Genomic DNA, 27765 nt, shown 5'->3' on the forward strand with positions numbered 1-27765 from the left:
CAGAGAGGGATGATTTCTTTGAAAATATATATATTTTTTTATAGTATATTAGAAAGGTTAATGTTTTGTCAATATGTACAACATATAAGTTTTTTGGATTCTGACAGTGCCAATTTAAAGGGGTACACCGGTGGAAAACTTTTTTTTTTAAATCAACTGGTGCCAAAAAATTAAACATATTTGTAAATAACTTCTATTTAAAAATCTTAATCCTTCCACTACTTATCAGCTGCTGTATACTACAGAGGAAGTTGTGTAGTTCTTTTCAGTCTGACCACAGTGCTCTCTGCTGCTACCTCTGTCCATGTCAGAAACTGTCCAGAGCAGGATAGGTTTGCTCTGGGGATTTGCTCCTACTCTGGACAGTTCCGGACATGGACAGAGGTGTCAGCAGAGAGCACTGTGGTCAGACTGAAAAGAATTCCAGAAAGAAATATAACTTCCTCTGGAGTATGACGGAACTGATAAGTACTGGAAGGATGAAGATTTTTAAATAGAAGTATTTACAAATTTTTAAAAATTTCTGGCACCAGTTGATTATAAAGAAAATTGTTTTCCCACTGGAGTACCCCTTTAATGAAACATATAGAAATGGCAGAGTTCAGTTTGCCTATTTGTTGCATTTTCTTCTAATACGATCAAGCACTTATAATAGTGCAGAAATAATGCAATATCAGAGTTAAATCACACATTTGGCTCTGCTACATATATATACCTGGAACCATTTGGAACTGTCCCAACAATGACATGCCTGGAGCTGTTTGGCTCATTTCCTGTGCTCTCGGTATGCAGTATCGGAGTCCATATTGATTATTTGATCTGCTTTTATTGAGCTGTTGCTACATGTAGGCATAATAATTAAGCTGAAGGTTACAGTGTCTGGAATCCATACATTACACTGTGCACCTACAGCTCTCCATGTACTGGTTAAGTATCCCAACAGGAGCCAATAACGTGTTGGACTGGTATATCCTAGACGCAGAACAATGCACCATTTCATCCTGAAATTTTGATAAAATGTAAAAATAAAATTTTAATTCTTTTAAATGAGCAATGTCAGACACAAAATCCTTTTATAAGTTGTGCATATTGGTAAAACATTAACCTTTCTAATATACTTCAGAAGAAATTTTTATTTCCTTTTTATAGAAATCATGACTTATATAATCATGGCTCTGTCCAAGCTGAAACACAGGCATGGATAAAGTCCAGTAAGTGAGGGTGGGCTAGAACTCCTCTGTGCTCTCTTCTGTCTGATATGACTCCTCTGTGCTCTCTCCTGTCTGATAGCACTCCTCTGTACTCTCTCCTGTCTGATAGGACTCCTCTGAGCTCTCTCCTGTCTGATAGGACTCCTCTGTGCTCTCTCCTGTCTGATATACTCCTCTGTGCTCTCTTCTGTCTGATAGGACTCCTCTGTGCTCTCTCCTGTCTGATAGCACTCCTCTGTGCTCATTCCTGTCTGATAGGACTCCTCTGAGCTCTCTCCTGTCTGATATACTCCTCTGTGCTCTCTCCTGTCTGATAGTACTCCTCTGTGCTCTCTCCTGTCTGATAGGACTCCTCTGTGCTCTCTCCTGTCTGATAGCACTCCTCTGTGCTCTCTCCTGTCTGATAGTACTCCTCTGTGCTCTCTCCTGTCTGATAGTATTCCTCTGTGCTCTCTCCTATCTGATAGCACTCCTCTGTGCTCTCTCCTGTCAGATAGTATTCCTCTGTGCTCTCTCCTGTCTGATAGCACTCCTCTGTGCTCTCTCCTGTCTGATAGTATTCTTCTATGCTCTCTCCTGATAGCACGCCTCTGTCCTCTCTCCTGTCTGATTATACTCCTCTGTTCTCTCTCCTGTCTGATAGTACTCCTCTGTGCTCTCTCCTGTCTGATAGCACTCCTCTGTGCTCTCTTCTGTCTGATAGTATTCCTCTGTTCTCTCTCCTGTCTGATAGTATTCCTCTGTGCTCTCTCCTGTCTGATAGGACTCCTCTGTGCTCTCTCCTGTCTGATATCACTCCTCTGTGCTCTCTTCTGTCTGATAGCACTCCTCTGTGCTCTCTCCTGTCTGATAGTACTCCTCTGTGCTCTCTCCTGTCTGATAGCACTCCTCTGTGCTCTCTCCTGTCTGATAGTACTCCTCTGTACTCTCTCCTGTCTGATAGCACTCCTCTGTGCTCTCTCCTGTCTGATAGGACTCCTCTGTGCTCTCTCCTGTCTGATAGGACTCCTCTGTACTCTCTCCTGTCTGATAGCACTCCTCTGTGCTCTCTCCTGTCTGATAGCACTCATCTGTGCTCTCTCCTGTCTGATAGCACTCCTCTGTGCTCTTTCCTGTCTGATAGCACTCCTCTGTACTCTCTCCTGTCTGATAATACTCCTCTGTGCTCTTTCCTGTCTGATAGCACTCCTCTGTACTCTCTCCTGTCTGATAGCACTCCTCTGTGCTCTCTCCTGTCTGATAGCACTCCTCTGTGCTCTCTCCTGTTCTGCTCCCTCTGATCAGCTGCTCACTTCTGACTTCTGACATCCACTGCTCAGGAAGGGGCGTATCCAAGGCAAGCACTGAGCCTACACTCACTCACCATGCATTCACTTCCTCCCTGAGTCTGCTGTGCTGGGTATCTTCATCCAATCACTGTAGGCTGCTTTGTAACCCTTCCTCTTTGTTTTCATGCTGTAGTCTGATAGGACAGGAGTGAACACAGAGGAGTGCTAGTCCTGCCATCACTTACTGGACTTTGTCCGTGTTTGTTCTTTAGCTGGTGCAAAGACTATGCTAGAGCCAGACAGGATTATGGTCTGGATATTATAGGGAACCCCTAGTGGTCTTTTTTTTTTTTTATAAACCATGATTTATATAAAAATTAACTAACATTTTTTTATTAAACATATTAGAAAGGTTAATGTTTTGCTAAGATATCCAATATATATATATATATATATATATATATATATATATATATATATATATATATATGTTATTTTTATTTAACAGTGCCTATTTAATAAGACAACACTATAGTGCCCATTTAAAAGTAATTTTTTTCTGATTTTGGAACAGTCATGTTCAATCAATACTTACTGAAAAGTCTAGTCGAACATTAACTGCAGATTTCCTTATAGGTATTTTTTCCTTTGTCCAGTGCTAAAGTAAATAGATAAATGAAAGCAAATGGAATAATAATGATGTATATTGGGGGATCGATGTCGTAGATAGAATACGTTAGTACGCCCCAATTTAAATTTGGCCTACGCAGTGGAAATCCAAGGATTAGCCAAGAATTAGCCAAGTTCTCATTCAATAGGACTAAGCTATGGCTTACAAATCCCTCTGCTGCTCACTCATTCCGACATCCACTGCTCAGGAAGGCCCTTGTCCTAGACAAATATAGACAAGGAGAAGCGCTCCTAGTGTGATAACGTAATATATAGAAAAAGAGATGAGAAGAGCAATACTGCTCACCGAGTATAGTTGCACTGCAGCCATATACAACTATGGTGTAAACGTGAAATAACCCTCAACGAGCGAACATCGGCAGCCGCTCCTGGTAACACAGGTGAAGCACTCAGACGGATCCCTCCAAGGAACAGCACAGGATAAAGGCGGCGCACAAGACTTCAAAGGTAAAAATGATTTATTTACCCGGCATGCAACGCGTTTCGCTGGACAACCAGCTTCATCAGCTGCCTGATTAAGCTGGTTGTCCAGCGAAACGCGTTGCATGCCGGGTAAATAAATCATTTTACCTTTGAAGTCTTGTGCGCCGCCTTTATCCTGTGCTGTTCCTTGGAGGGATCCGTCTGAGTGCTTGTCCAAGACAAGCACTGAGCCCCCCCCCCCTCCCTCAGTCACTGTGCATTCACTTCCTCCCTGAGTCTACTTTGCTGTGCTTGGTCTCTTTATCCAATCACTGCAGGCCTGACAAAGATCTGCTGCGTGAGAACAGGGTTGTGGAAATCGGACATGGATTGTTGGTGGATTCCAAGTCAAACTGGAGTGTGTGATTAAGCTCTAAAGGCAGTGTTTCCCAACCAGTGTGCATCCAGCTGTTGCAAAACTACAACTCCTAGCATGCCCGGACAGCCAAAGGCTTGATCACACACTCCAGTTTGTGTATACAGCCACTAATAAGTACTGGAAGGATTAAAAAATTTTTAATAGAAGTAATTTACAAATCTGTTTAGCTTTCTGGCATCAATTGATAAAAAAAAAAAAAGTTTTCCACCAGAGTACCCCTTTAACCCCTTAATGACCACGGACGTAAATGTATGTCCTGGTTTGGCGGGACTTCCCGCACCAGGACATACGTTTACGTCCTGTGTATGACCTCGAGCATCGGAACGGTGCTCGCGTCATACACGGCAGGTTCCGGCTGGCGGGGACCCGCTGGTAATGGCCGACATCCGCGATCGCGTGGATGTCCGCCATTAACCCCTCAGATGCCGTGATCAATACAGATCACGGCATCTGCGGCAGTGCGGTACCTTGAATGGATGATCGGATCGCCCGTAGCGCTGCCGCGGCGATCCGATCATCCAACATGGCGGCTGGAGGTCCCCTCACCTTGCTCCGGCCATCTCCAGGGGTCTTCTGCTCTGGTCTGAGATTGAGCAGACCAGAGCAGAAGATGACCGATAATACTGAGCAGTCCTATACATAGCACTGCATAGTATTAGCAATCAAATGATTGCTATGAATAGTCCCCTATGGGGACATAAAAAGTGTAAAATAAAAGTTGAAAAATGTAAAAAATAAAAAATAAAAAAAAGTGAAAAATCCCCTCCCCCAATAAAAATGAAAATTGTCAGTTTTTCCCATTTTACCCCCAAAAAGCGTTTTTTTTTTTTATAAACATATTTGGTATCACCGCGTATGTAAATATCCATACTATCAAAATATTATGTTAATTATCCTGTGAGGTGAATGGTGTAAATGTAAAAAATAAAAATAAGTTAAAAATGCAGCTTTTTTGTCACATGTTATTAAAAAAAAATTAATAAAAAATTATCTAAATGTTTTTTATATACAAATGTGGTATTGATAAAAAGTACAGATGATGGCGCAAAAAATGAGCCCTCATACCGCCCTATATATGGAAATATGAAAAAGTTATAGGTTGTCAAAATAGGTTTTAGATTTTAGATTACTGATTTTGTACAAAAAAATTTAGATTTTTTACCATAAATTGTATAGTGTGAAAACAAAACCCTCCAAAATGTGCAAAATTGTGTTTTTTATTAAAATTTCCTACCTCAAAAAAAAATTTTTCTGCCGTAGATTTTATGGTAAAATGAGAGGTTTCATTACAAAGTACAATTGGTCGCGCAAAAAACAAGCCATTATATGGGTCTGTAGATGGAAATATAAAGGAGTTATGGATTTTAGAAGGCGGGGAGGAAAAAACAAAAACGCAAAAATAAAATTGGCCTGGTCCTTAAGGTGAAAATGGGCTTGGTTCTTAAGGGGTTAATGCTGGCATCTGATGAAGTGGTCCGGGGGACATATTGAAGGGGTCATGTGTCCCTTTTGTGATTCAGGAGAATTATATTGGGTGCAAGGCATTAAAAAAAGGGGGCGGACACCACACTATAAACCAGGGTTTTCCAACCAGGGTGCCTCCAGCTGTTGCAATACTACATCTCCCAGCATGCCCGGAGAGCCGAAGGCTGTCCGGGCATGCTGGGAGTTGTAGTTTTGAAACAGCTGGAGGCACCCTGGTTGGGAAACACTGCTATAAACTTATATTGATAGAATAACTTATGAAAAATTTGTGCAAATAGCTTTAAGTAATGTTACTTTTTTAGTGGTAGCCTTACCTGGACTATTGCTCATGATGGCAGTGATTCATGTAAAGTATTTCTCAATATACAACAGATAATGCGGTTTTCTAGAATATTGTGTAAAGTTTCTCCAGGGCAGAGCTCCATTATATGACATCATTATTCTGGTCTATAATTCTGTACCGTATATACTCGAGTATAAGCCAAGTTTTTCAGCACAATTTTTCGTGCTGAAAAAAACCCCCCTCGGCTTATACTCGAGTGAACTCGTCATCATCCCCCCCCCCCCCTTCATCATCACCGCCTGTCAATCCCATCGGCTGTCCGGGCATGCTGGGAGCTGTAGTTTTGAAACCTCTGGAGGTCCGCAGGTTGGAGACCACTGCGGCCTTTGTCATCATCCAGACCCCCGTCATCATCCCCCCCCCTTCATCATCACCGCCTGTCAATCCCTTACAGTGGTCTTCAACCTGCGGACCTCCAGATGTTTCAAAACTACAACTTCCAGCATGCCCGGACAGCCATCGGCTGTCCGGGCATGCTGGGAGTTGTAGTTTTGAAAAATCTGGAGGTCCGCAGGTTGAAGACCACTGCCCGGGCCTTCGTCATCATTCAGCCCTCCCTCCCCCCTTTAGTTTTGTACTCACCTCCGCTCGGTGGGACGTTCAGGTGAGCTGGTCCAGGCCATCTATGCTGCAGGACCGTCCGGTGGGAGGGATAGTCGTTCCGGGCTGTCCATCTTCACCGGGGGGGCCTCTTCTCCGCGCTTCGGGCCCGGAATAATGACGTTTCCTTGACGACGACACACAGGGACATTGCGTCCATGTGCGTCGTCGTCAAGGCAACATCATTATTCCGGGGCCGGGCACAAAGCCCGGAGAAGAGGCCCATGAAGATAGACAGCCCCGAACGACTATCCCTCCCCACCGGACGGTCCTGCAGCATAGATGGCCCGGACCAGCTCACCCGAACGTCCCGCCGAGCGGAGGTGAGTACAAAACTAAAGGGGGGATGGGGGGCTGGATGATGACGAAGGCCCGGGCAGTGGTCTTCAACCTGCGGACCTCCAGATGTTTCAAAACTACAACTCCCAGCATGCTGGGAGTTGTAGGTTTGAAACATCTGGAGGTCCTCAGGTTGAAGATCACTGTTAAATTAGACATTGATAAGCGGTGATGATGAAGGGGGTGGTGTGGGATGATGACAGGGTAATGATGAAGGGGGGGATGATGACAGGGTAATGATGAAGGGGGGATGATGACAGGGTAATGATGAAGGGGGGGATGATGACAGGGTAATGATGAAGGGGGGATGATGACAGGGTAATGATGAAGGGGGGATGATGACAGGGTAATGATGAAGGGGGGGATGATGACAGGGTAATGATGAAGGGGGGATGATGAAGGGGGATGATGAAGGGGGGGATGATGACGGTAATGATGAAGGGGGGATGATGACAGGGTAATGATGAAGGAGGGGATGATGAAGGGGGGATGATGACAGGTGATGATGATGAAGGGGGGATGATGACAGGGTGATGATGATGAGGGTGTTAATGACAGGGGTCTGGATGATGACATGGGGGGATGATGTATTTCCCACCCTAGGCTTATAGTGGAGTCATTAATTTTTCCTGGGTTTTTGGGGTGAAATTAGGGGCCTCGGCTTATATTCGGGTCGGCTTATACTAGAGTATATACGGTACTTCTTTTTTTTTATTTATTTTTTCCTTCTCACAATCGGGAAATTAACGTGATGCAACTTTTAGGGCTTTTTTTTCCCCACTCTGAAACTACATGCCAGGATGCTGCTCCAGAGATGTGGGAAGTGAGTTGTCTATTGCATCTGACTGTGTCACTTACATGGAACGTCCCATAGACGTCACTTACTGATATAAACAGAGATTATAGGGATAACGTCTCCGCTGAGGAGTGTATGTAAGGCTACATCACAGCCCGTTCCTGGAATGCATTGAAAATACATTTCTCAACAGGATATGGATTCATTTTGGGAATTGTCAGCAAAAAGTAGTGCCATAAAATGGTCACTTTTGGTTTCATAGGTACTTTAGAAGCTGTCTAATACAGTAAGTCACTGGTATGGGACTTGTGACTGTCAAGGTGTTGCACAATGACAAATCTCCCCATACGCTTACCACCACAAGATTTAAATGGGTACTCCGCTGGAAAACATGTTTTAAAAAAATAAAATAAAATAAATGTATAAATCAACTGGTGCCAGAAAGTTAAACAGATTTGTAAATTTCTTCTATTTAAAAATCTTAATCTTTCCAGTACTTATCAGCAGCTGTATCATACAAAGGAAGTTCTTTTCTTTTTGAATTTTCTTTGTCTGACCACAGTGCTCTCTGCTGACACCTCTGTCCATTTTAAGAACTGTCCAGAGTAGGAGCAAATCCCCATAGCAAACCTCTCCTGCTCTGGACAGTTCCTGACATGGACAGAGGTGTCAGCAGAGAGCACTGTGGTCAGACAGAAAGGAAATTCAAAAAGAAAAGAACTTCCTCTGTAGTATACAGCAGCTGATAAGTACTGGCGATCCAGCTATCCTGTAAGCTGTCCGGGATGCCGCCATTTCACAGCGGCTATCCCGAACAGCTCCCTGCGCTTACCGGCATGGTTTCACTTTCATTTTAGACGCGGCGTTCAACTTTGAACGCCGCGTCTAAAGGGTTAATAGCGAGATAAATGCCGCGCGCTATTAACCACGGGTCCCGGCTGTTGTTAGAGGCCGGGCCCGACCCGCTATGACGTGGGGCCACGCCCTGGGTCCTTAACAGGTTAAATAGAAGTAATTTACAAATCTGTTTTACTTTTCTGTTTTCCAGTGGAGTACCCCTTTAAGGGAAAGACTGCAATTTGCACCTGTCCCACCAGGATATGATTTTTTAGTAACATCATATAGAAGCATAGAATGTGTCGGCATATAAGAACCATCCGGCCCATCTAGTCTGCCCAATATTCTCATAGCTGGATATGAACAATGAGTGTTATAATAATTACCTCGTTTTCAATGGCTACAAAACTCCTATAACAAGTGACCCAGGTAACGCTGCTAAGAGGCCAAGTGGGGTGCTACCTGTTTTGCTGGTGATGCCAAATGGGAATAAGCGCATTAGTGATGTCACAGAGGGAGCTCTCGCTAAGTACAAGTGTTTCTATTTTCTTAGCCAAATTCCATCCCCAGTTTATGAGTTAGAGGATTGGATTGTCCGATAATGCACTAGTCAGTGAGGAACAAGGCACATCCAAAATTAGAGTTCTTAGTTCTGTTATTTTTATACTTGTTTTTTATACTTGATTTATATTTTATACTTGATTTATAAGCTGAGATTTTATATTACTTGAAGTGAATGTCCTCTTTAGGACACCATTCTACAGTTTACCGTTAAAGTAAATGTTCTGTATAAGAAAAATTAGCAAATAATTAGCATTACTAATCATGTACTAATCCTGACTTACATCTTATGTTATATACTAGAGCCGATCCTGAGTTATATACTGTATTATACTCCAGAGCTGTACTCACTATTCTGCTGGTGAGGTCACTGTGTACATTCATTACATATCCTGTACTGATCCTGAGTTATATACTGTATTATACTCCAGAGCTGCACTCACTATTCTGCTGGTGTGGTCACTGTGTACATACATTACATTACTTATCCTGTACTGATCCTGAGTTATATCCTGTATTATACTCCAGAGCTGTACTCACTATTCTGCTGGTGAGGTCACTGTGTACATACATTACATTACTTATCCTGTACTGATCCTGAGTTATATCCTGTATTATACCCCAGAGCTGTACTCACTATTCTGCTAGTGGAGTCACTGTGTACATACATTACATTACTTATCCTGTACTGATCCTGAGTTATATCCTGTATTATACTACAGAGCTGTACTCACTATTCTGCTGGTGATGTCACTGTGTACATACATTACATTACTTATCCTGTACTGATCCTGAGTAATATCCTGTGTTATACTCCAGAGCTGTACTCACTATTCTGCTGGTGAGGTCACTGTGTACATACATTACATTACTTATCCTGTACTGATCCTGAGTTATATCCTGTGTTATACTCCAGAGCTGTACTCACTGTTCGGCTAGTGGAGTCACTGTGTACATACATTACTTATCCTGTACTGATCCTGAGTTATATCCTGTATTATACTCCAGAGCTGTACTCACTATTCTGCTGGTGAGGTCACTGTGTACATACATTACATTACTTATCCTGTACTGATCCTGAGTTATATCCTGTATTATACCCCAGAGCTGTACTCACTATTCTGCTGGTGATCTCACTGTGTACATACATTACTTATCCTGTACTGATCCTGAGTTATATCCTGTATTATACCCCAGAGCTGTACTCACTATTCTGCTGGTGAAGTCACTGTGTACATACATTACATGACTTATCCTGTACTGATCCTGAGTTATATCCTGTATTATACTCTCGAGCTGCACTCACTATTCTGCTGGTGAGGTCACTGTGTACAAATCCTCTCTATCAAGTGCTTTGGCTTCAAATCTGCACCACAAAGCCTGAGCACAACTATAGCACAACTGCACTGTGTAAGAGCACCCTTATGACATGGACACCTTTAAGCTGTTAGGGGGTGTGAATGTCAACAAGTTTGTTGACTGTTTACAATGACAACCTCTGTTCTTTTGATTTGATAGTTTAGGTTTGCCCAAAAAATTCCTGAATTTCCCATTATATGGATCTATGACTTCCCTGAGCTCCCAATCTGATATTCCTTTTTTAGGCATTTACACTCATACATGCGCGGGTCAATTACAGTTGAAGTCAATACAGATTGGTCAAATGGCGTGAGCAGACAAGTATCGGTGTTAACTCTTCATTTATATTAATTAAAGTCCGGAAAACTATGGGAAGCCTAGAAAATTCAGGTGGTTTCCAGAGCTGGCGTTATTCTTGTGAGCTTCCCATAAAACCCTGGGGATGCACACTGTATTTAATATAGTCATGTTTCTGCTGCTGTATTGTAAATTGTTATGGTATATAAATACAGTGATCCCTCAACTTACAATGGCCTCAACATACAATAGTTTCAACATACAATGGTCTTTTCTGGACTATTGTAAGTTGAAACCAGAATCAACATACAATGACAATCTGGAGAAAGACAGTCCAGATCTGTGAAACTTGTCAATGGCCGAAAGAACTGACCAATCAGAATGGGCAATTTGCTGGTAAAACACCTGTATTACTGAAGCGTATGCACTGACTGATCTCTGGTAGCGCCCCTTACAATACAGGGAAGTATTACATGTTCTGTACACTTTACTTGTACCAGGGTTATCTGCTCCTTTGGACACCAGGTGAGGGAGACTTCATGTTACTTTTTTAGGACATTACGTGTACCCCAAAGAAGCTCCTGTCCTCTACATAGACCAGTGTTTCCCAAGCAGGGTGCCCCCAGCTGTTGCAAAACTACAACTCCCAGCATGCTCGGACAGCCAAAGGCTGTGCGGGCATGCTGGGAGTTGTAGTTTTGCAACAGCTGAAGGCTCCCTGCTTGGAAAACGCTGAAATAGACAGTGATTACAGCTCTCAGCAGATCTTTCTTACTATTATATGTAAGGACTTGGTTTATCTATATTAGTTATCTACTTATTTTTCTTTAATTCTCACATTTTCCTATTTTTGGATGACATTTTGGGGCTTTAGAACCAATTACCAGGTTTCCATAGAGTTCTGGTCTCAACATACAATGGTTTCAACATACAATGGTCGTCCTGGAACCAATTAATATTGTAACTTGAGGGACCACTGTATGTATGATAGGAGGGGACACACTTTTTGGGTGCGGTGACTGTAACCTTCACACTATTCAATGCTTCATACTATTCAATGGTCAGGCTGAATAGGGGAAACCAGTCAATGGCAGAATTCCCTGACTTCGAGGAGTTGTTCATGTGTTAAAGGGGTACTCCCAAGGAAAAACTTTTTTTTTATTTTATTTTTTAAATCAACTGGCTCCAGAAAGTTAAACAGATTTGTAAATCACTTCTATTAAAAAAATCTCAATCCTTCCAGTACATTTTAGGGGCTGTAGACTACAGAGAAATCCAAAAAAGAAATCAATTTCCTCTGATGTCATGACCATAGTGCTCTCTGCTGACCTCTGCTGTCCATTTTAGGAACTGTCCAGAGCAGGAGAAAATCCCCATAGCAAAAATATGCTGCAAGTCCCATAGCAAAAATATGCTGCAAGTTGCAAACTTTACTAGAACATTTTCCTCCAACAAATAAAAAACTTGCTGTAAAGACTCAAGGTTGTATCACGCCATTGTCGGCTGTCCGTATTAAGACAAGTATGCAAGAACAACGGGGAAAACCAGCTTCTGCTTTGAGGAAAGCCAGTATAGGAGTCAAGCGTTCATTACTTTGACATCCCTATTATAAGTCCAAAGGGGATACATTGGAAAATCCCCTAAATGTTAGTAACAAAAGCAAGTGCACATAGTGACGATAAACAGATGGCTTCCATGTATTCATAAGTTATGGTCCGTTTAAGATACTAATTCTTTGAGCTGATCTTGAAAAGATAAAATTTGAGCAGATGGTCTTCTATATGGCTAATAAACACAATCTGAAGGGGTTGTGCCCAGACCTTTACTTTTGCCCTAGATGCATTTTTGATAGGTTTTGCTGGTTAGTATTTCTCAGCTTTGGTCCTTGGGTACCTCCAACAGGTAATGACTTGAGGATATTCAATAGAGTGGAATTTCTCCATGGTGTACTGACCATAATTGTTTTGCTTGTGAGATCCTCAAAACATGACCTATTGGAGACACTTTAGAGTCTGATCTAGACTGGTCACAAGATGGTAGACGTGGTGTCAGCTGGTCACAAGATGGTAGACATGGTGTCAGCTGGTCACAAGATGGTAGACGTGGTGTCAGCTGGTCACAAGATGGTAGACATGGTGTCAGCTGGTCACAAGATGGTAGAAACACTTGTCCACCATAGCAGCTATCTTTCCTGGGTCCTAATTGTGGCTACCAAGACTTACAGTAGGACTTAAAGATGTACTCCGCCCCCAGAGATCTTATCGCCTATCCAAAGGATAGGGGATGAGATGCTTGATCGTGGGGGTCCTGCCGCTGGGGACCCCCGCGATCTCCCTGCTGCTCCCGGCATTCGTTTAGAGCATCAAGTGCAGCGCCGGAGGCTTGTGACATCATGGCCACACTCGCTCATGACATCATGGCCATGCCCCCTCAATGCAAGTATATAGGAGTTGGCCATCACACCCCCTCCCATAGACTTCCATTGAGGGGGCATGACTGTGGCATCATGAGCAAGCGTGGCTATGACATCACGAGCCTCCGCCCAACATCGTCCCTCATCCGAAGTTCGCTCCATGCACCGGATGTCTGCCGTACCGCAGCCGAGGTCACAGGGGTTCCTCAGCGGCGGGACCCCCCGCGATCAAACATCCTATCCCCTATACTTTGGATAGGGGATAAGATGTCTAGGGGCGGAACACCCCTTTAATGGTATGACAGGCAAACTGTCACAACAAGAACCATACTGGCAGGTAACAATAATAAAACAGGACAATAGACAACAAGACAATAGACGTCAGTAAACAGAATGATGAAACGGACGATGGCACAAACAAATGATGATGGCAGTCAAGAATGTGGTAGAAGATGATGAACAATAACAAATACGAAGCACGGACCCTTTATAACTATCTGTGATGATAGTGTTTTCCAAGTGTGGTCCTCAAGTACCCCCAGCAGGTGAGGTTTTCAGGATTTCCTTAGTGTTTCACAGACTAAGGAGATCCAGAAAACATGACCTGCTGGGGGTTACTGGAGGGCGGTGCTTGGGAAACACTGTCCTAGATCTTACGATAAACATTTCTTAACATTTCCTCTTCCAAGGTGCTTTGGGTAAATTTGCATTTGTACAAATTGTAGGCGTGAATTAGGTTCCTTCCTTCTGTGAATCTGCATTCATTTATCATAGCAAGAGCAGCACAAGGAGCAGCCTTCCATGATTTATGTGGTTGTCTTACATTTTTTGCCTGTTTTGCAGGGAATACCGCATGCCTCCCACACACATTGTACCCGACTCCCAGCCCTGTAGTTTTGGAATCATCCCACCTGAGACTCATGGCGCCATATCATGCTACCCTTGTTCCTACTGAAACAGACCTCCATGCTGACCTCATTGCTGCTACCCAAACAGATGAAGATGGAGACACGTAAGGACCTCTAATATTTCAGCTTGACTCCCTGTTTATTTCTTATGGAAACTCTAAAGAACTTCTTTCTGTAATATTAAATAATGTAAGACCGATGCAATCATTTTAAAGGGGATATTAAAGAGGTAAATCCTCCGGCTGAATGAAGCAGTGGGTTGGCATGTGCACCCAGCCGTTCCGTTAATTCCCTATGGAGCAGCAAAGATAGCGTGCCACCATTCTATTCAGTCGGAGGTCTCATAGGTCAAACCCAAAGGCCCATCCCCTAAATCAGACACTTATTTCCTACACTGTGGATAGGGTATATGTTTTTTTGTGTTTTTTGGCACTGAAATAGCTCTTAAATGTTGTGCTTGCTCCTGGGTTGCCTTGGTAGCATCAACATTATTTTGTACATGAACTTCCTGTCATGTGATCGCCAACTTTAAAGCAGAGGACCAAATAGCAGGATGTCCTTACAAGACTCCCACCAATCAGTGGATCAAAGGGAATCTAGTGCTGCAATAGGCATTTTGGGGGAGATTTATCAAAACCTGTGAAGAGGAAAAGTCTACCAGTTGCCCATAGCAACCAATGAGATTTCTTCTTTCATTTTTCAGAGGCCTTTTCAAAAATGAAAGACAAAATCTGATTGGTTAACAGGTCCACTTTTACTCTGCACAAGTTTTGATGACCCCCCCCTGTATCCCTATCATTGACAGTACCATACATATGGCTTTGGTCGTATCTTGTACTGCAGCTCAAGCCCTTCCAAGTCTTGAATTTGGGAAGGGAGTCTTTCTCCATTACTCATGGTAGCATAAAACTCATAACCAAAATCATACAAACCTATACAGTATATTTCCAGCATCATGTTCTACACTAGAGATGAGCGAACTTACAGTAAATTTGATTCGTTATGAACTTCTCGGCTCGGGAGTTGATGACTTATCCTGCATAAATTAGTTCAGGTTTCAGGTGCTCCGGTGGTCTGGAAAAGGTGGATACAGTCCTAGGAAAGAGTCTCCTAGGACTGTATCCATCTTTTCCTGCCCACGGGAGCACCTGAAAGCTGAACTCATTTATGCAGGATAAGTCATCAACTGCCGAGCTGAGAAGTTCGTGACAAATTGAATTTACTGTAAGTTCGCTCATCTCTATTCTACACTTCAGATAGGAGACCTGAATGATCCACTTCCAGTATAAAATAATCATAATATCATAATAATGACGAGCACAAAAGCATTGACTAAATGAAACTCCAAAGTATCAGTAGGGAGCCAGAAAGCCAATATACGTATAAGTATGTGCTTCCAGACTATAGAAGGAGGAAGTTTTTAGTGAATCACTGTTTAAAAACAAAAAACAAAAAAAAAAACCTCTGATGGCTGATTCACTATTATATGAATAAAGGAACAGAGGACTATGCAATGTAAGGATAAAATAAAGCGAATTATGCCAGAGACAGTCAGTATGGCATCTTTTGTGTCTTAAATGAGAAACTGTTTTTTTCTGACCATATACCTGTTATCATTTTATATTCGCCTCATTACTGGAAGATCACAAATGGTAAAAAGCTTAAAAACCACCTAATCCGGCTGTTCGAAAACCACAGATCCCCCCCCCCCCCCCCTTAGAGACCACAGACTTCCTTAACCCTCCAGTACTTCCTCGTGTCACCTCCCCCAGCTTGTTTTAATGCATTCCAATTGTGGCTTCAGAATTCCTCTTCTGCAAACAATTCATGTAACCAGTGTTGTAGGTAGTCCAATAATATATATATATATATATATATATATATATATATATATATATAAAACTCAACATGTGTACGTATATTCCAGCACACCTTCCAAGTGGCTGGAGATATTTCGATGAAACTTGGTACACATTACTTATATGTCAACCAAAAATATAGTAGAGTTAAATGAAGCCTAAACACATTTATTAAGACAAAAGATATAAAGAGATAGATTTTTGTTTAGAAAATACTAAAATAATTTTTGTTTCTTAATTTTATTTATTTTTATATTTTTACATTTTCATATATTTATATTGTTATTTAATTGTTGTTCTGTATTTATATTTGTATCCTTATTTTCATTTTCACTTTATTTTGATACTGTCACGATGCCGGCTGGCAGGTAGTGGACCCTCTGTGCCAGAGAGGGATTGGCGTGGACCGTGCTAGTGGACCGGTTCTAAGCCACTACTGGTTTTCACCAGAGCCCGCCGCAAAGCGGGATGGTCTTGCTGCGGCGGTAGTGACCAGGTCGTATCCACTAGCAACGGCTCACCTCTCTGGCTGCTGAAGATAGGCGCGGTACAAGGGAGTAGGCAGAAGCAAGGTCGGACGTAGCAGAAGGTCGGGGCAGGCAGCAAGGATCGTAGTCAGGGGCAACGGCAGAAGGTCTGGAAACACTGGCAAGGGACACACAAGGAACGCTTTCACTGGCACTAAGGCAACAAGATCCGGCAAGGGAGTGCAAGGGAAGTGAGGTAATATAGGGAGTGCACAGGTGATAACTCTAATTGGAACCACTGCGCCAATCAGCGGCGCAGTGGCCCTTTAAATCGCAGAGACCCGGCGCGCGCGCGCCCTAGGGAGCGGGGCCGCGCGCGCCGGGACAGAACAGACGGGGAGCGAGTCAGGTAGGAGAGCCGGGGTGCGCATCGCGAGCGGGCGCTACCCGCATCGCGAATCGCATCCCGGCTAGCAGCAGGATCGCAGCGCCCCGGGTCAGAGGACGTGACCGGGGCGCTGCAGCGGAGGAGGTGAAGCGAGCGCTCCGGGGAGGAGCGGGAACCCGGAGCGCTCGGCGTAACAGTACCCCCCCCCTTGGGTCTCCCCCTCTTCTTGGAGCCTGAGAACCTGAGGAGCAGACTTTTGTCAAGGATGTTGTCCTCAGGTTCCCAGGATCTCTCTTCAGGACCACAACCCTCCCAGTCTACTAAAAAAAAATTTTTTCCTCTGACCTTTTTGGCAGCCAAAATCTCCTTGACCGAGAAGACGTCCGAGGAGCCGGAAACAGGAGTGGGAGGAACAGATTTGGGAGAAAAACGGTTGAGGATGAGTGGTTTGAGAAGAGAGACGTGAAAGGCATTAGGGATACGAAGAGAAGGAGGAAGAAGAAGTTTATAAGAGACAGGATTAATTTGACACAGAATTTTGAAAGGACCAAGATAGCGTGGTCCCAACTTGTAGCTAGGGACACGGAAGCGGACATATTTAGCGGAGAGCCATACCTTGTCTCCAGGGGAAAAAACGGGGGGAGCTCTTCTTTTCTTATCCGCGAACCTCTTCATGCGTGAAGAAGCCTGTAAGAGAGAATTTTGGGTCTCTCTCCATATAATGGAAAGGTCACGAGAAATTTCATCCACAGCGGGCAGACCAGAGGGCAAGGGGGTAGGGAGGGGGGGAAGAGGGTGACGGCCGTACACCACGAAAAATGGGGATTTGGAGGAAGATTCAGAGACCCTGAAGTTATACGAGAATTCGGCCCATGGAAGGAGATCTGCCCAGTCATCCTGGCGGGAGGAAACAAAATGTCGCAAATAATCACCCAGGATCTGGTTAATTCTTTCTACTTGTCCATTGGACTGGGGATGATATGCAGAGGAAAAATTTAATTTAATCTTGAGTTGTTTACAGAGAGCTCTCCAGAATTTAGACACGAATTGGACCCCTCTATCCGAGACAATCTGCGTAGGCAACCCGTGAAGACGAAAAATGTGTACAAAAAATTGTTTAGCCAACTGAGGCGCAGAAGGAAGACCAGGAAGAGGAATGAAATGTGCCATTTTGGAGAATCGATCAACGACCACCCAAATAACGGTGTTGCCACGGGAAGGGGGTAAATCAGTAATAAAATCCATACCAATCAGAGACCAAGGCTGTTCGGGGACAGGCAGAGGATGAAGAAAACCAGCGGGCTTCTGGCGAGGAGTCTTATCCCGGGCACAGATAGTGCAGGCTCGCACAAAGTCCCCAACATCCGTCTCCAGAGTTGGCCACCAATAGAAGCGGGAGATGAGTTGCACAGATTTCTTGATGCCCGCATGACCTGCGAGATGGGAGGAGTGACCCCATTTGAGGATTCCGAGGCGTTGGCGTGGAGAAACAAAGGTCTTTCCTGGAGGAGTCTGTCTGATGGAGGCAGGAGAAGTGGAGATCAGGCAGTCAGGTGGAATGATGTGTTGCGGAGGGAGATCAACTTCTGAGGCATCCGAGGAACGAGAGAGAGCATCGGCTCTAATGTTCTTATCGGCAGGACGAAAGTGGATCTCAAAATTAAATCGGGCAAAGAACAGAGACCACCGGGCCTGGCGAGGATTCAGCCGTTGGGCCGACTGGAGGTAGGAGAGGTTCTTGTGGTCGGTGTAGATAATAACAGGAAATCTTGATCCCTCCAGCAGATGCCTCCATTCCTCAAGTGCTAATTTAATGGCTAGAAGTTCTCGATCCCCGATGGAGTAGTTCCTCTCCGCTGGAGAGAAGGTCCTAGAGAAAAAACCACAAGTGACAGCATGCCCGGAAGGTTTTTTTTGTAGAAGAACAGCTCCAGCTCCTACTGAGGAGGCATCAACCTCCAATAGGAAGGGTTTGGAAGGGTCAGGTCTGGAGAGCACGGGAGCCGAAGAAAAGGCAGACTTGAGTTGTTTAAAGGAGTCTTCTGCTTGAGGAGGCCAGGACTTGGGATCAGCATTTTTCTTGGTTAAAGCCACGATAGGAGCCACAATGGTAGAAAAATGTGGAATAAATTGCCTGTAATAATTGGCGAACCCCAAAAAGCGTTGGATAGCACGGAGTCCGGAGGGGCGTGGCCAATTTAAGACGGCAGAGAGTTTGTCTGGATCCATCTGTAGTCCCTGGCCAGAGACCAAATATCCTAGAAAAGGAAGAGATTGGCATTCAAACAGACATTTCTCAATTTTGGCATAGAGTTGGTTGTCACGAAGTCTCTGAAGAACCATACGGACATGCCGGCGGTGTTCCTCTAGATTGGCAGAAAAAATTAGGATATCGTCCAGATATACCACAACACAGGAGTATAATAGATCACGAAAAATTTCATTGACAAAGTCTTGGAAGACGGCAGGGGCATTGCACAGTCCAAAGGGCATGACCAGATACTCAAAGTGTCCATCTCTGGTGTTAAATGCCGTTTTCCACTCGTCCCCCTCTCTGATGCGGATGAGGTTATAGGCGCCTCTTAAGTCCAATTTAGTGAAGATGTGGGCACCTTGGAGGCGATCAAAGAGTTCAGAGATGAGGGGTAAGGGGTAGCGGTTCTTAACCGTGATTTTATTAAGACCGCGGTAGTCAATGCAAGGACGTAGGGAGCCATCTTTTTTGGAGACAAAGAAAAATCCGGCTCCGGCAGGAGAGGAGGATTTACGGATAAAGCCCCTTTTTAGATTCTCCTGGACGTATTCGGACATGGCAAGAGTCTCTGGGGCAGAGAGAGGATAAATTCTGCCCCGGGGTGGAGTAGTACCCGGGAGGAGGTCGATAGGGCAATCATAAGGCCTGTGAGGAGGTAGAGTCTCAGCTTGTTTTTTGCAGAAAACATCCGCGAAGTCCATATAGGCCTTGGGGAGACCGGTTACTGGAGGAACCACAGAGTTACGGCAAGGGTTACTGGGAACCGGTTTTAGACAGTTCTTGGAACAAGAGGACCCCCAACTCTTGATCTCCCCAGTGGACCAATCCAGGGTTGGGGAATGAAGTTGAAGCCAGGGAAGTCCAAGGAGAATCTCCGAGGTGCAATTGGGGAGGACCAAAAGTTCAATCCTCTCATGATGAGATCCGATGCTCATAAGAAGGGGCTCCGTGCGGAAACGTATGGTACAGTCCAATCTTTCATTATTTACACAATTGATGTAGAGGGGTCTGGCGAGACTGGTCACTGGGATGTTGAACCTGTTGACGAGAGAGGCCAAAATAAAATTTCCTGCAGAACCAGAGTCCAAGAAGGCCACTGTAGAGAAGGAGAAGGCAGAAGCAGACATCCGCACAGGCACAGTAAGACGTGGAGAAGCAGAGTAGACATCAAGGACTGTCTCACCTTTGTGCGGAGTCAGCGTACGTCTTTCCAGGCGGGGAGGACGGATAGGACAATCCCTCAGGAAGTGTTCGGTACTAGCACAGTACAGGCAGAGGTTCTCCATACGGCGTCGTGTCCTCTCTTGAGGTGTCAGGCGAGACCGGTCGACCTGCATAGCCTCCACGGCGGGAGGCACAGGAACAGATTGCAGGGGACCAGAGGAGAGAGGAGCCGAGGAGACGAAACGCCTCGTGCGAACAGAGTCCATATCTTGGCGGAGTTCCTGACGCCTTTCAGAAAAACGCATGTCAATGCGAGTGGCTAGGTGAATAAGTTCATGTAGATTAGCAGGAATTTCTCGTGCGGCCAGAACATCTTTAATGTTGCTGGATAGGCCTTTTTTGAAGGTCGCGCAGAGGGCCTCATTATTCCAGGACAATTCTGAAGCAAGTGTACGGAATTGTACGGCATACTCGCCAACGGAAGAATTACCCTGGACCAGGTTCAACAGGGCAGTCTCAGCAGAAGAGGCTCGGGCAGGTTCCTCAAAGACACTTCGGATTTCCGAGAAGAAGGAGTGTACTGAGGCAGTGACGGGGTCATTGCGGTCCCAGAGCGGTGTGGCCCATGACAGGGCTTTTCCGGACAGAAGACTGACTACGAACGCCACCTTAGACCTTTCAGTGGGAAACAGGTCCGACATCATCTCCAGATGCAGGGAACATTGGGAAAGGAAGCCACGGCAAAACTTAGAGTCCCCATCAAACTTATCCGGCAAGGATAAGCGTATCCCAGGAGCGGCCACTCGCTGCGGAGGAGGTGCAGGAGCTGGCGGAGGAGATGACTGCTGAAGCTGTGGTAGCAACTGTTGTAGCATAACGGTCAGTTGAGACAGCTGTTGGCCTTGTTGCGCAATCTGTTGTGACTGCTGGGCGACCACCGTGGTGAGGGCAGCGACAACTGGCAGAGGAACTTCAGCGGGATCCATGGCCGGATCTACTGTCACGATGCCGGCTGGCAGGTAGTGGACCCTCTGTGCCAGAGAGGGATTGGCGTGGACCGTGCTAGTGGACCGGTTCTAAGCCACTACTGGTTTTCACCAGAGCCCGCCGCAAAGCGGGATGGTCTTGCTGCGGCGGTAGTGACCAGGTCGTATCCACTAGCAACGGCTCACCTCTCTGGCTGCTGAAGATAGGCGCGGTACAAGGGAGTAGGCAGAAGCAAGGTCGGACGTAGCAGAAGGTCGGGGCAGGCAGCAAGGATCGTAGTCAGGGGCAACGGCAGAAGGTCTGGAAACACTGGCAAGGGACACACAAGGAACGCTTTCACTGGCACTAAGGCAACAAGATCCGGCAAGGGAGTGCAAGGGAAGTGAGGTAATATAGGGAGTGCACAGGTGATAACTCTAATTGGAACCACTGCGCCAATCAGCGGCGCAGTGGCCCTTTAAATCGCAGAGACCCGGCGCGCGCGCGCCCTAGGGAGCGGGGCCGCGCGCGCCGGGACAGAACAGACGGGGAGCGAGTCAGGTAGGAGAGCCGGGGTGCGCATCGCGAGCGGGCGCTACCCGCATCGCGAATCGCATCCCGGCTAGCAGCAGGATCGCAGCGCCCCGGGTCAGAGGACGTGACCGGGGCGCTGCAGCGGAGGAGGTGAAGCGAGCGCTCCGGGGAGGAGCGGGAACCCGGAGCGCTCGGCGTAACAGATACATATTTTCTAACATAAAAAAAAAATCTCTCTCTTTATATCTCTTGACTTAAATTTAATTACTTCTATTAAAAAATCTTAATCCTTCCAGTACTTTTTAGGGGCTATATATTACAGAAGAAATGCTTTTCTTTTTGGATTTCTCTGATGTCACGACCACAGTGCTCTCTGCTGAACTCTGCTGTCCATTTTTGGAACTGTCCAGAGCAGGAGAAAATCCCTGTAGCAAACATATGCTGCTCCGGACAGTACCTAAAATGGACAGCAGAGGTCAGCAGAGAGCACTGTGGTCGTGACATCAGAGAAATCCAAAAGGAAAAGCATTTCTTCCTTAATACTGGAAGGATTAAGATTTTTTAATAGAAGTAATTTACAAATCTGCTTAACTTTCTGGCACCAGTTGATTTAAAAACAAAATGTTTTCCACTGGAGTACCCCTTTAATGAATTTGCTTGCACAAACACCCCTTGTTCCTAAACAAATGAATACTTATATCCATCATATCAAGTAAGATCACGAGTGCCAGCCTTCTTCTTTATATTTTATTCCCCTTTTTGGAATCTTGGAACCTTTTTGGTAAGGCCAACTCTTCCTCTGCACAAGTTTTAATAAAGTTTTGATAAGTCTCTCCCTAGGGGCACAACCATAGGCTAGAAGTTTTATCTGTGGATAAACACCTACCAGATATTCATTCCAAGTCTCACGTACATATTGTTACCTTCCTTCCAGAGGGGAACTCTTGTATGGCCGGAGACATACATATTTTTTTTTTTTTAAGTTTTTTTCTTACATCCAGCATGACACTCTTGCATGCTTGTGCAAAGGAAGTGTTGCCTACTCTGGAACCCTACGGCCTTTCTCTCCATGAAATGCATTAAAGGAGTTGTCCAGCCATTAAAGGGGTTTTCCAGAACTTTTACATTGATGGTTATCCATGTCTGATGGACCTTACACTCAGCACCTTTGTTGATCAGATCTCGGTGTTTTGGCTATGATCAAGTGTAGTGTCTGTTCTTATCAGTGGCTTGACACACTGATTTGGAATGGATGCTGCATGGAGGGAGTAGGTGTACCAGGGCGTTCCGGAGCCAGTCCCAAAGCTTGCTCAACAGCTGTCACAATGAGACCTGCCTTCCTCCGGGTCTGGCCATAGGCCGATCTAGAGCCGAGGTACTTTTGTGCCTCAGGGATTGGTAACACTGGGGAACCAAAACTTACTGCGAGGATGGGGCCCACTGAGTTGAAGCACCATTACACTCCCCCTTTGTCATCTTGGCCTTCTGGACAGGATCAGGGACATTTTTAGAGATCCAGCCAGATGTCCGGACAGTATATCTGCACTCATCCACTTATTTATTTCTTTTTTGTTTGTCACTGTGCCACTTTGCATGTTTGTGTGTTCACAGGATTGGTCAGGGTGCGGTAGCCCTTTTGGGTATCCCTCCTTCCGGTCTAGGAGAGGTGTGTGTGGCCATCAGGTTCCTCAACTCCCTGCAAAAACCCCGGGTACTCCTGCATGGTCAGGGTCCCGACCATGTAAAGCTCTGCAGGCAGATACCATGGTTAATGCCTAGGTTGATGCCGGGAGCATTTGTGGTCCATTAGTAGCTTTGACAAAAAGGGACATTGAACCTGGAACCTCGCAGGTGCCTTTTGGCCTGGAGGGGAAGAGTAAGGTTTGTTGGGGGGCCTCTCTCTTTTCGGAGAAGGGCTTGCGATAGACCTTTGGAAATGCTGTGAATATTTATAATAAATGGGGCTGGAAGTAGAATGTTTAGTGTATTGTGTAGTGGCTGTGTAGGGTTACTGCAGTTCAGGTCCCATTGAAGTGATTCTCACAGTTATCCCGCATTAGCTGGAGATACTGACATGCTCTGAATAGCCCGTTCTACCTCCTCACAGAGATGCCATAAAGGATTAAAGCTGGCTATACACTTTCAATAACATTTGTTTGGCCGACAGTTGTTTCTCCCGACCTCCCCATTCACAAGAACATTAGGCACTGCCAAACGTTCACCTTCTGTCTATAGGGAGGGGAGGATTGATCTGCAATCAGACAGCTCTCGCAGAACAATAGTTGGGTGATGAAAATCCAACATACCGAACCCTTCTTTCCATTAATATTATCTGTCGCTGAGGTTGTCATACACCTTAGACAGTCGTCCACAAGTGTGGAAGGCAGCAGGTTCTGCCAACTTTAGTCTAAGGTTATGAGCACCTAAAAAAAAAAATTCTAATCAACTGGAGCCAGGAAGTTATACAGATTTGTACATTACTTCTAAATAAAAATCTTAACCCTTCAAGTTGTGTAGTTCTTTCCAGTCTGACCACAGTGCTCTCTGCTGTCACCTCTGTCCATGTCAGGAACTGTCCAGAGTTGGAAAGGTTTGCTATGGGGATTTGCTCATGTTCTGGAAAGTTCCTGATGCGGACAGATATGGCATCAGAGAGCACTGTGGTCAGACTGAAAAGAACTACACAACTTCCTCTGGATCATACAGCAGCTGATAAGAACTAGAGGGATTACAATTTGTTATGCCAAAGAAAACAAAGGTGCTCTGCACTTACCACTAGATGCTGGTTATACGGCTTCCATCTCGGGCTGATACTCCGACACGGCTCTCAGGACAGCGTGGGGCGCTTAGAGGCTCTGTTTGCCCCACACTGTCCTGAGAACCGTGCCGGAGTAACCAGCATCTAGCGGTGAGTGCAGAGCACCTTTGTTTTCTTTGGCATTCATATTGGTGACTACTGTTCACTTTGTTCTAGCACCGCCGCTGCTGGAGATTGCTTGGCTACCTGTCCAAATGCCTTATTGTCCTTCTGAGGGTCTACGTTTGTGAGGTATCGGTGCCACTTATTTTTCTATGGTTTTCACTTGCACTATTTTTAAATAGAAGAGATGAAAAAATCTGTATAACTTTATGGCACCAGTTGATTTGAACCTCCCCCCCCCCCCAGTAGTAGCCCTTTAAGCTGGACTCCGAGGCCTCGTAAATCTCATATCTATCTATCTATCTATCTATCTATCATCTATCTATTTATCTATCTATCTATCTCATACCTATCTATCTATGTCATATCTCTCTATCTATCTCTCTATCTATCTATCTCTATATCTATCTATCTCTCTATCTATCTCTCTATCTATCTATCTATCTCTCTATCTATCTATCTCTCTCTCTCTCTCTATCTCTATCTATCTCTCTATCTCTCCCCCACCATGCTTTACTTCTATACTTTTCATGCAGTTGAGAGTTCTCCTATTTCATTAAAACCCCTCTATACCCCCCTTATTCTTTCGTCTCTACATTATCTGTGCTTGTATCTACCGATGGCGTCATTGCTCAGCTTCTCCCACTCGAGTCTTAAGTTTCATTTTATAGTAAGAACCTTTTCTGTGAAATCCCTTCACTTCCTAATGCTGACACATATCTGACTTTGTTACCCCCACCCCATCTCTACCCCCAGCCTGTGCGTGCCCCCTTCCCATGTACTCTATATTTTACTGTGACAGGAAGATAATCTTGCACGGGTAGCAGCTGCACTACCATTTCATATAGATGCATTTGCTGCAGAAAACCTCAAAGACCTCATAGACGTTCTGTGTAGAATCAATGTTCATGTTTGGAAAGTTTTGAATTGTTTATATCGGTGGAAGTTTAGAAACAGGCGCATTTACACTACATGATTGTTGAGGGAAATTCCGACTCAACGTACACAATGATCTCCCCTAAAAGTTTACTTACCAGAGATCTGCAAACACATATAATAGTAGGGGAAGGGGTACTCTGCTGCTCAGCGTTTGGAACAAACTGTTCCGAAAGCTGAAGTCAGTGCCGGGAGCTTGTGACATCATAGCCCCGCCCCTCATTATGTCACGCCCCATCCCCTCAATGCAAGTCTATAGGAGGGGGCGTCACGAGCTCCCAACGCTGGCGCCAGCATTGGGAACAGTTTGTTCAAAACGTTGAGCAGCAGAGTACCCCTTTAAAGCGGACCTGTCAGATCCCACAAAAAAAGCAAAACTGTTATATGTTACTCAGTACCTCATTTTAATCCTGTACATATAATTTTTATGTAGCTATCACTGATATTTTGCTAAAAAAAAAAAAAAACATATTACAGCTGCACAATGTCTTTTCCATTTACCCAAAGGGAGGGGGCATGTCGTTCTCTTGCCAGCACTGTGATGACTCCTCCCCCTCCCTCATTCTGCTGACTCACTGCTCTCAGGAGTGAGCCTGGAGCCCTGCTCTGTAACCCTTTCCTCTCTGGTTTTATGCTGCACACACACACACACACACACACACACACACACATACATACATACATACATACACATACACTGAAGAGGCCTGGAGTCTACAGCTCAATCCCACATGGGACATAGTGGTAGGCCAATGCTTGAAGGTGTATAACCAGTCAATCATCTTCCATTAGATCAAGGTTAGGCTCCAGCCAAAAAGGCCCAGGTCAGTCTTAGTACATGTCTACTTCGGTAACACTTATTGCTTACAACATGATGTGTGCATCAATTTTTCCCAACCAGTGGCTATGGCAGCAGAAGATGCACAATTGACAAAAGGGATGTCATAGAATTACAGAAAACCTTCATCAGGGTCAAAATGTGGCTTCCTCATTGTCTAACTTGGTGTTTCCCAACCAGTGTGGCTCAAGCGGTTTGCGAAACTACATCTCCCAACATGTACGGACAGCCATTGGCTGTCTGAGCATGTTGGGAGTTGTAGTTTTGCAACCACTGGAGCCACGTTGGTTGGGAAATACTGGTCTAATTGGTCTTTGCTCCACCACAATAAAACGTCTGATGCACATTTCTTCCATCATGTCATTGATCTTTTCAACATTGGTGAAGCGCCACCCTTGTTCACAGGCTTTTTCTGGTTTTGCAGCTTATCCCTTCCTCAGATGTAATAGAGATAAATGTGCACTATTATTGCTTAAAGGGGTACTCCAGTTGAATTTTTGGTGCCAGAAAGATAAACAGATTTGTAAATTAGTCCATGTAGAAAATGAGACGGCACTCACCCAGGTAGTTGCTGATGAATATACTTTATTTCAAATAGGAAATCAAACGGGGAGGTGCAGTGTCAAGCAGGTATTATGGCAGGGATGCAGGAGTCCACAGCGTGATTGCCATCACGCTGTGGACTCCTGCGTCCCTGCCGTGATACCTGCTTGACACTGCACCTCCCCGTTTGATTTCCTATTTGAAATAAAGTATATTCATCAGCAACTACCTGGGTGAGTGCCGTCTCTTTTCTACATGGACTGTTTGTACAATATCCTCTGCTATTTGGACTGAGCACCCCCATTTGGCTGTATTATCTCCACACCTGCGCTCGAGTGCTAGCCTATCTCCACTTAAGCAGTGCCGGACTCTGTTTCTATTATACAGATTTGTAAATTACTTCTATTAAAAAATCTTTACCCTTCCAGTACTTTTTAGCAGATGTATGCTACAGAGGAAATTCTTTTCTTTTTGAATTAATTTTTTATCTTGTCTACAGTGCTCTCTGCTGACACCTCTGTCCGTGTCAGGAAATGTCCAGAGCAGCATAGGTTTGCATGGGGATTTTTTCCTGCTCTGGACATCAGGTGTCAGCAGAGAGCACTGTGGACAAGACCAAAAAGAAAAGAAAAGAAAAGAATTTCCTTTGTAGCATACAGCTGCTAAAAAGTACTGGAAGGGTAAAGATTTTTTTAATAGAAGTCAATTACAAATCTGTTTACTTTTCTGGCACTAGTTGATTTAAAAAAAAAAATGTTTTCCATCGGAGTACCCCTTTAAATATATTTTATGTGTATGTTTCACAATGCTTCTTGTGTACTATATCCTGCTGGAATTTCAAAGACACTTTAAAGGAGTAGTGCAGTGAAAAATAACTTCGTTATAGATTGTGGGGGGGTTCGACCCCCCCCCCCGCATCCTCTTGAATGGGACCTCAACAGTCTGCCG

The 27765-nt window shown here is 44.8% G+C and overlaps 1 protein-coding gene across 6 annotated transcripts in view; it reads left to right on the forward strand.

Annotated features, from left to right (window-relative positions):
• Positions 1 to 27765, forward strand: part of BCL3 (BCL3 transcription coactivator) — a 79676-nt gene that overhangs the window by 17362 nt on the left and 34549 nt on the right. For all 6 annotated transcript variants that reach the window (XM_056542450.1, XM_056542448.1, XM_056542446.1 and 3 more), the window contains exon 3: positions 13884 to 14052. In XM_056542450.1, coding sequence (XP_056398425.1) covers positions 13884 to 14052 — 169 coding nt within the window. The remainder of the gene's footprint in view (positions 1 to 13883; positions 14053 to 27765) is intronic.

This window comes from Hyla sarda, chromosome 10, assembly GCF_029499605.1.
Source record: "Hyla sarda isolate aHylSar1 chromosome 10, aHylSar1.hap1, whole genome shotgun sequence".
NCBI classification, from domain to species: domain Eukaryota; kingdom Metazoa; phylum Chordata; class Amphibia; order Anura; family Hylidae; genus Hyla; species Hyla sarda.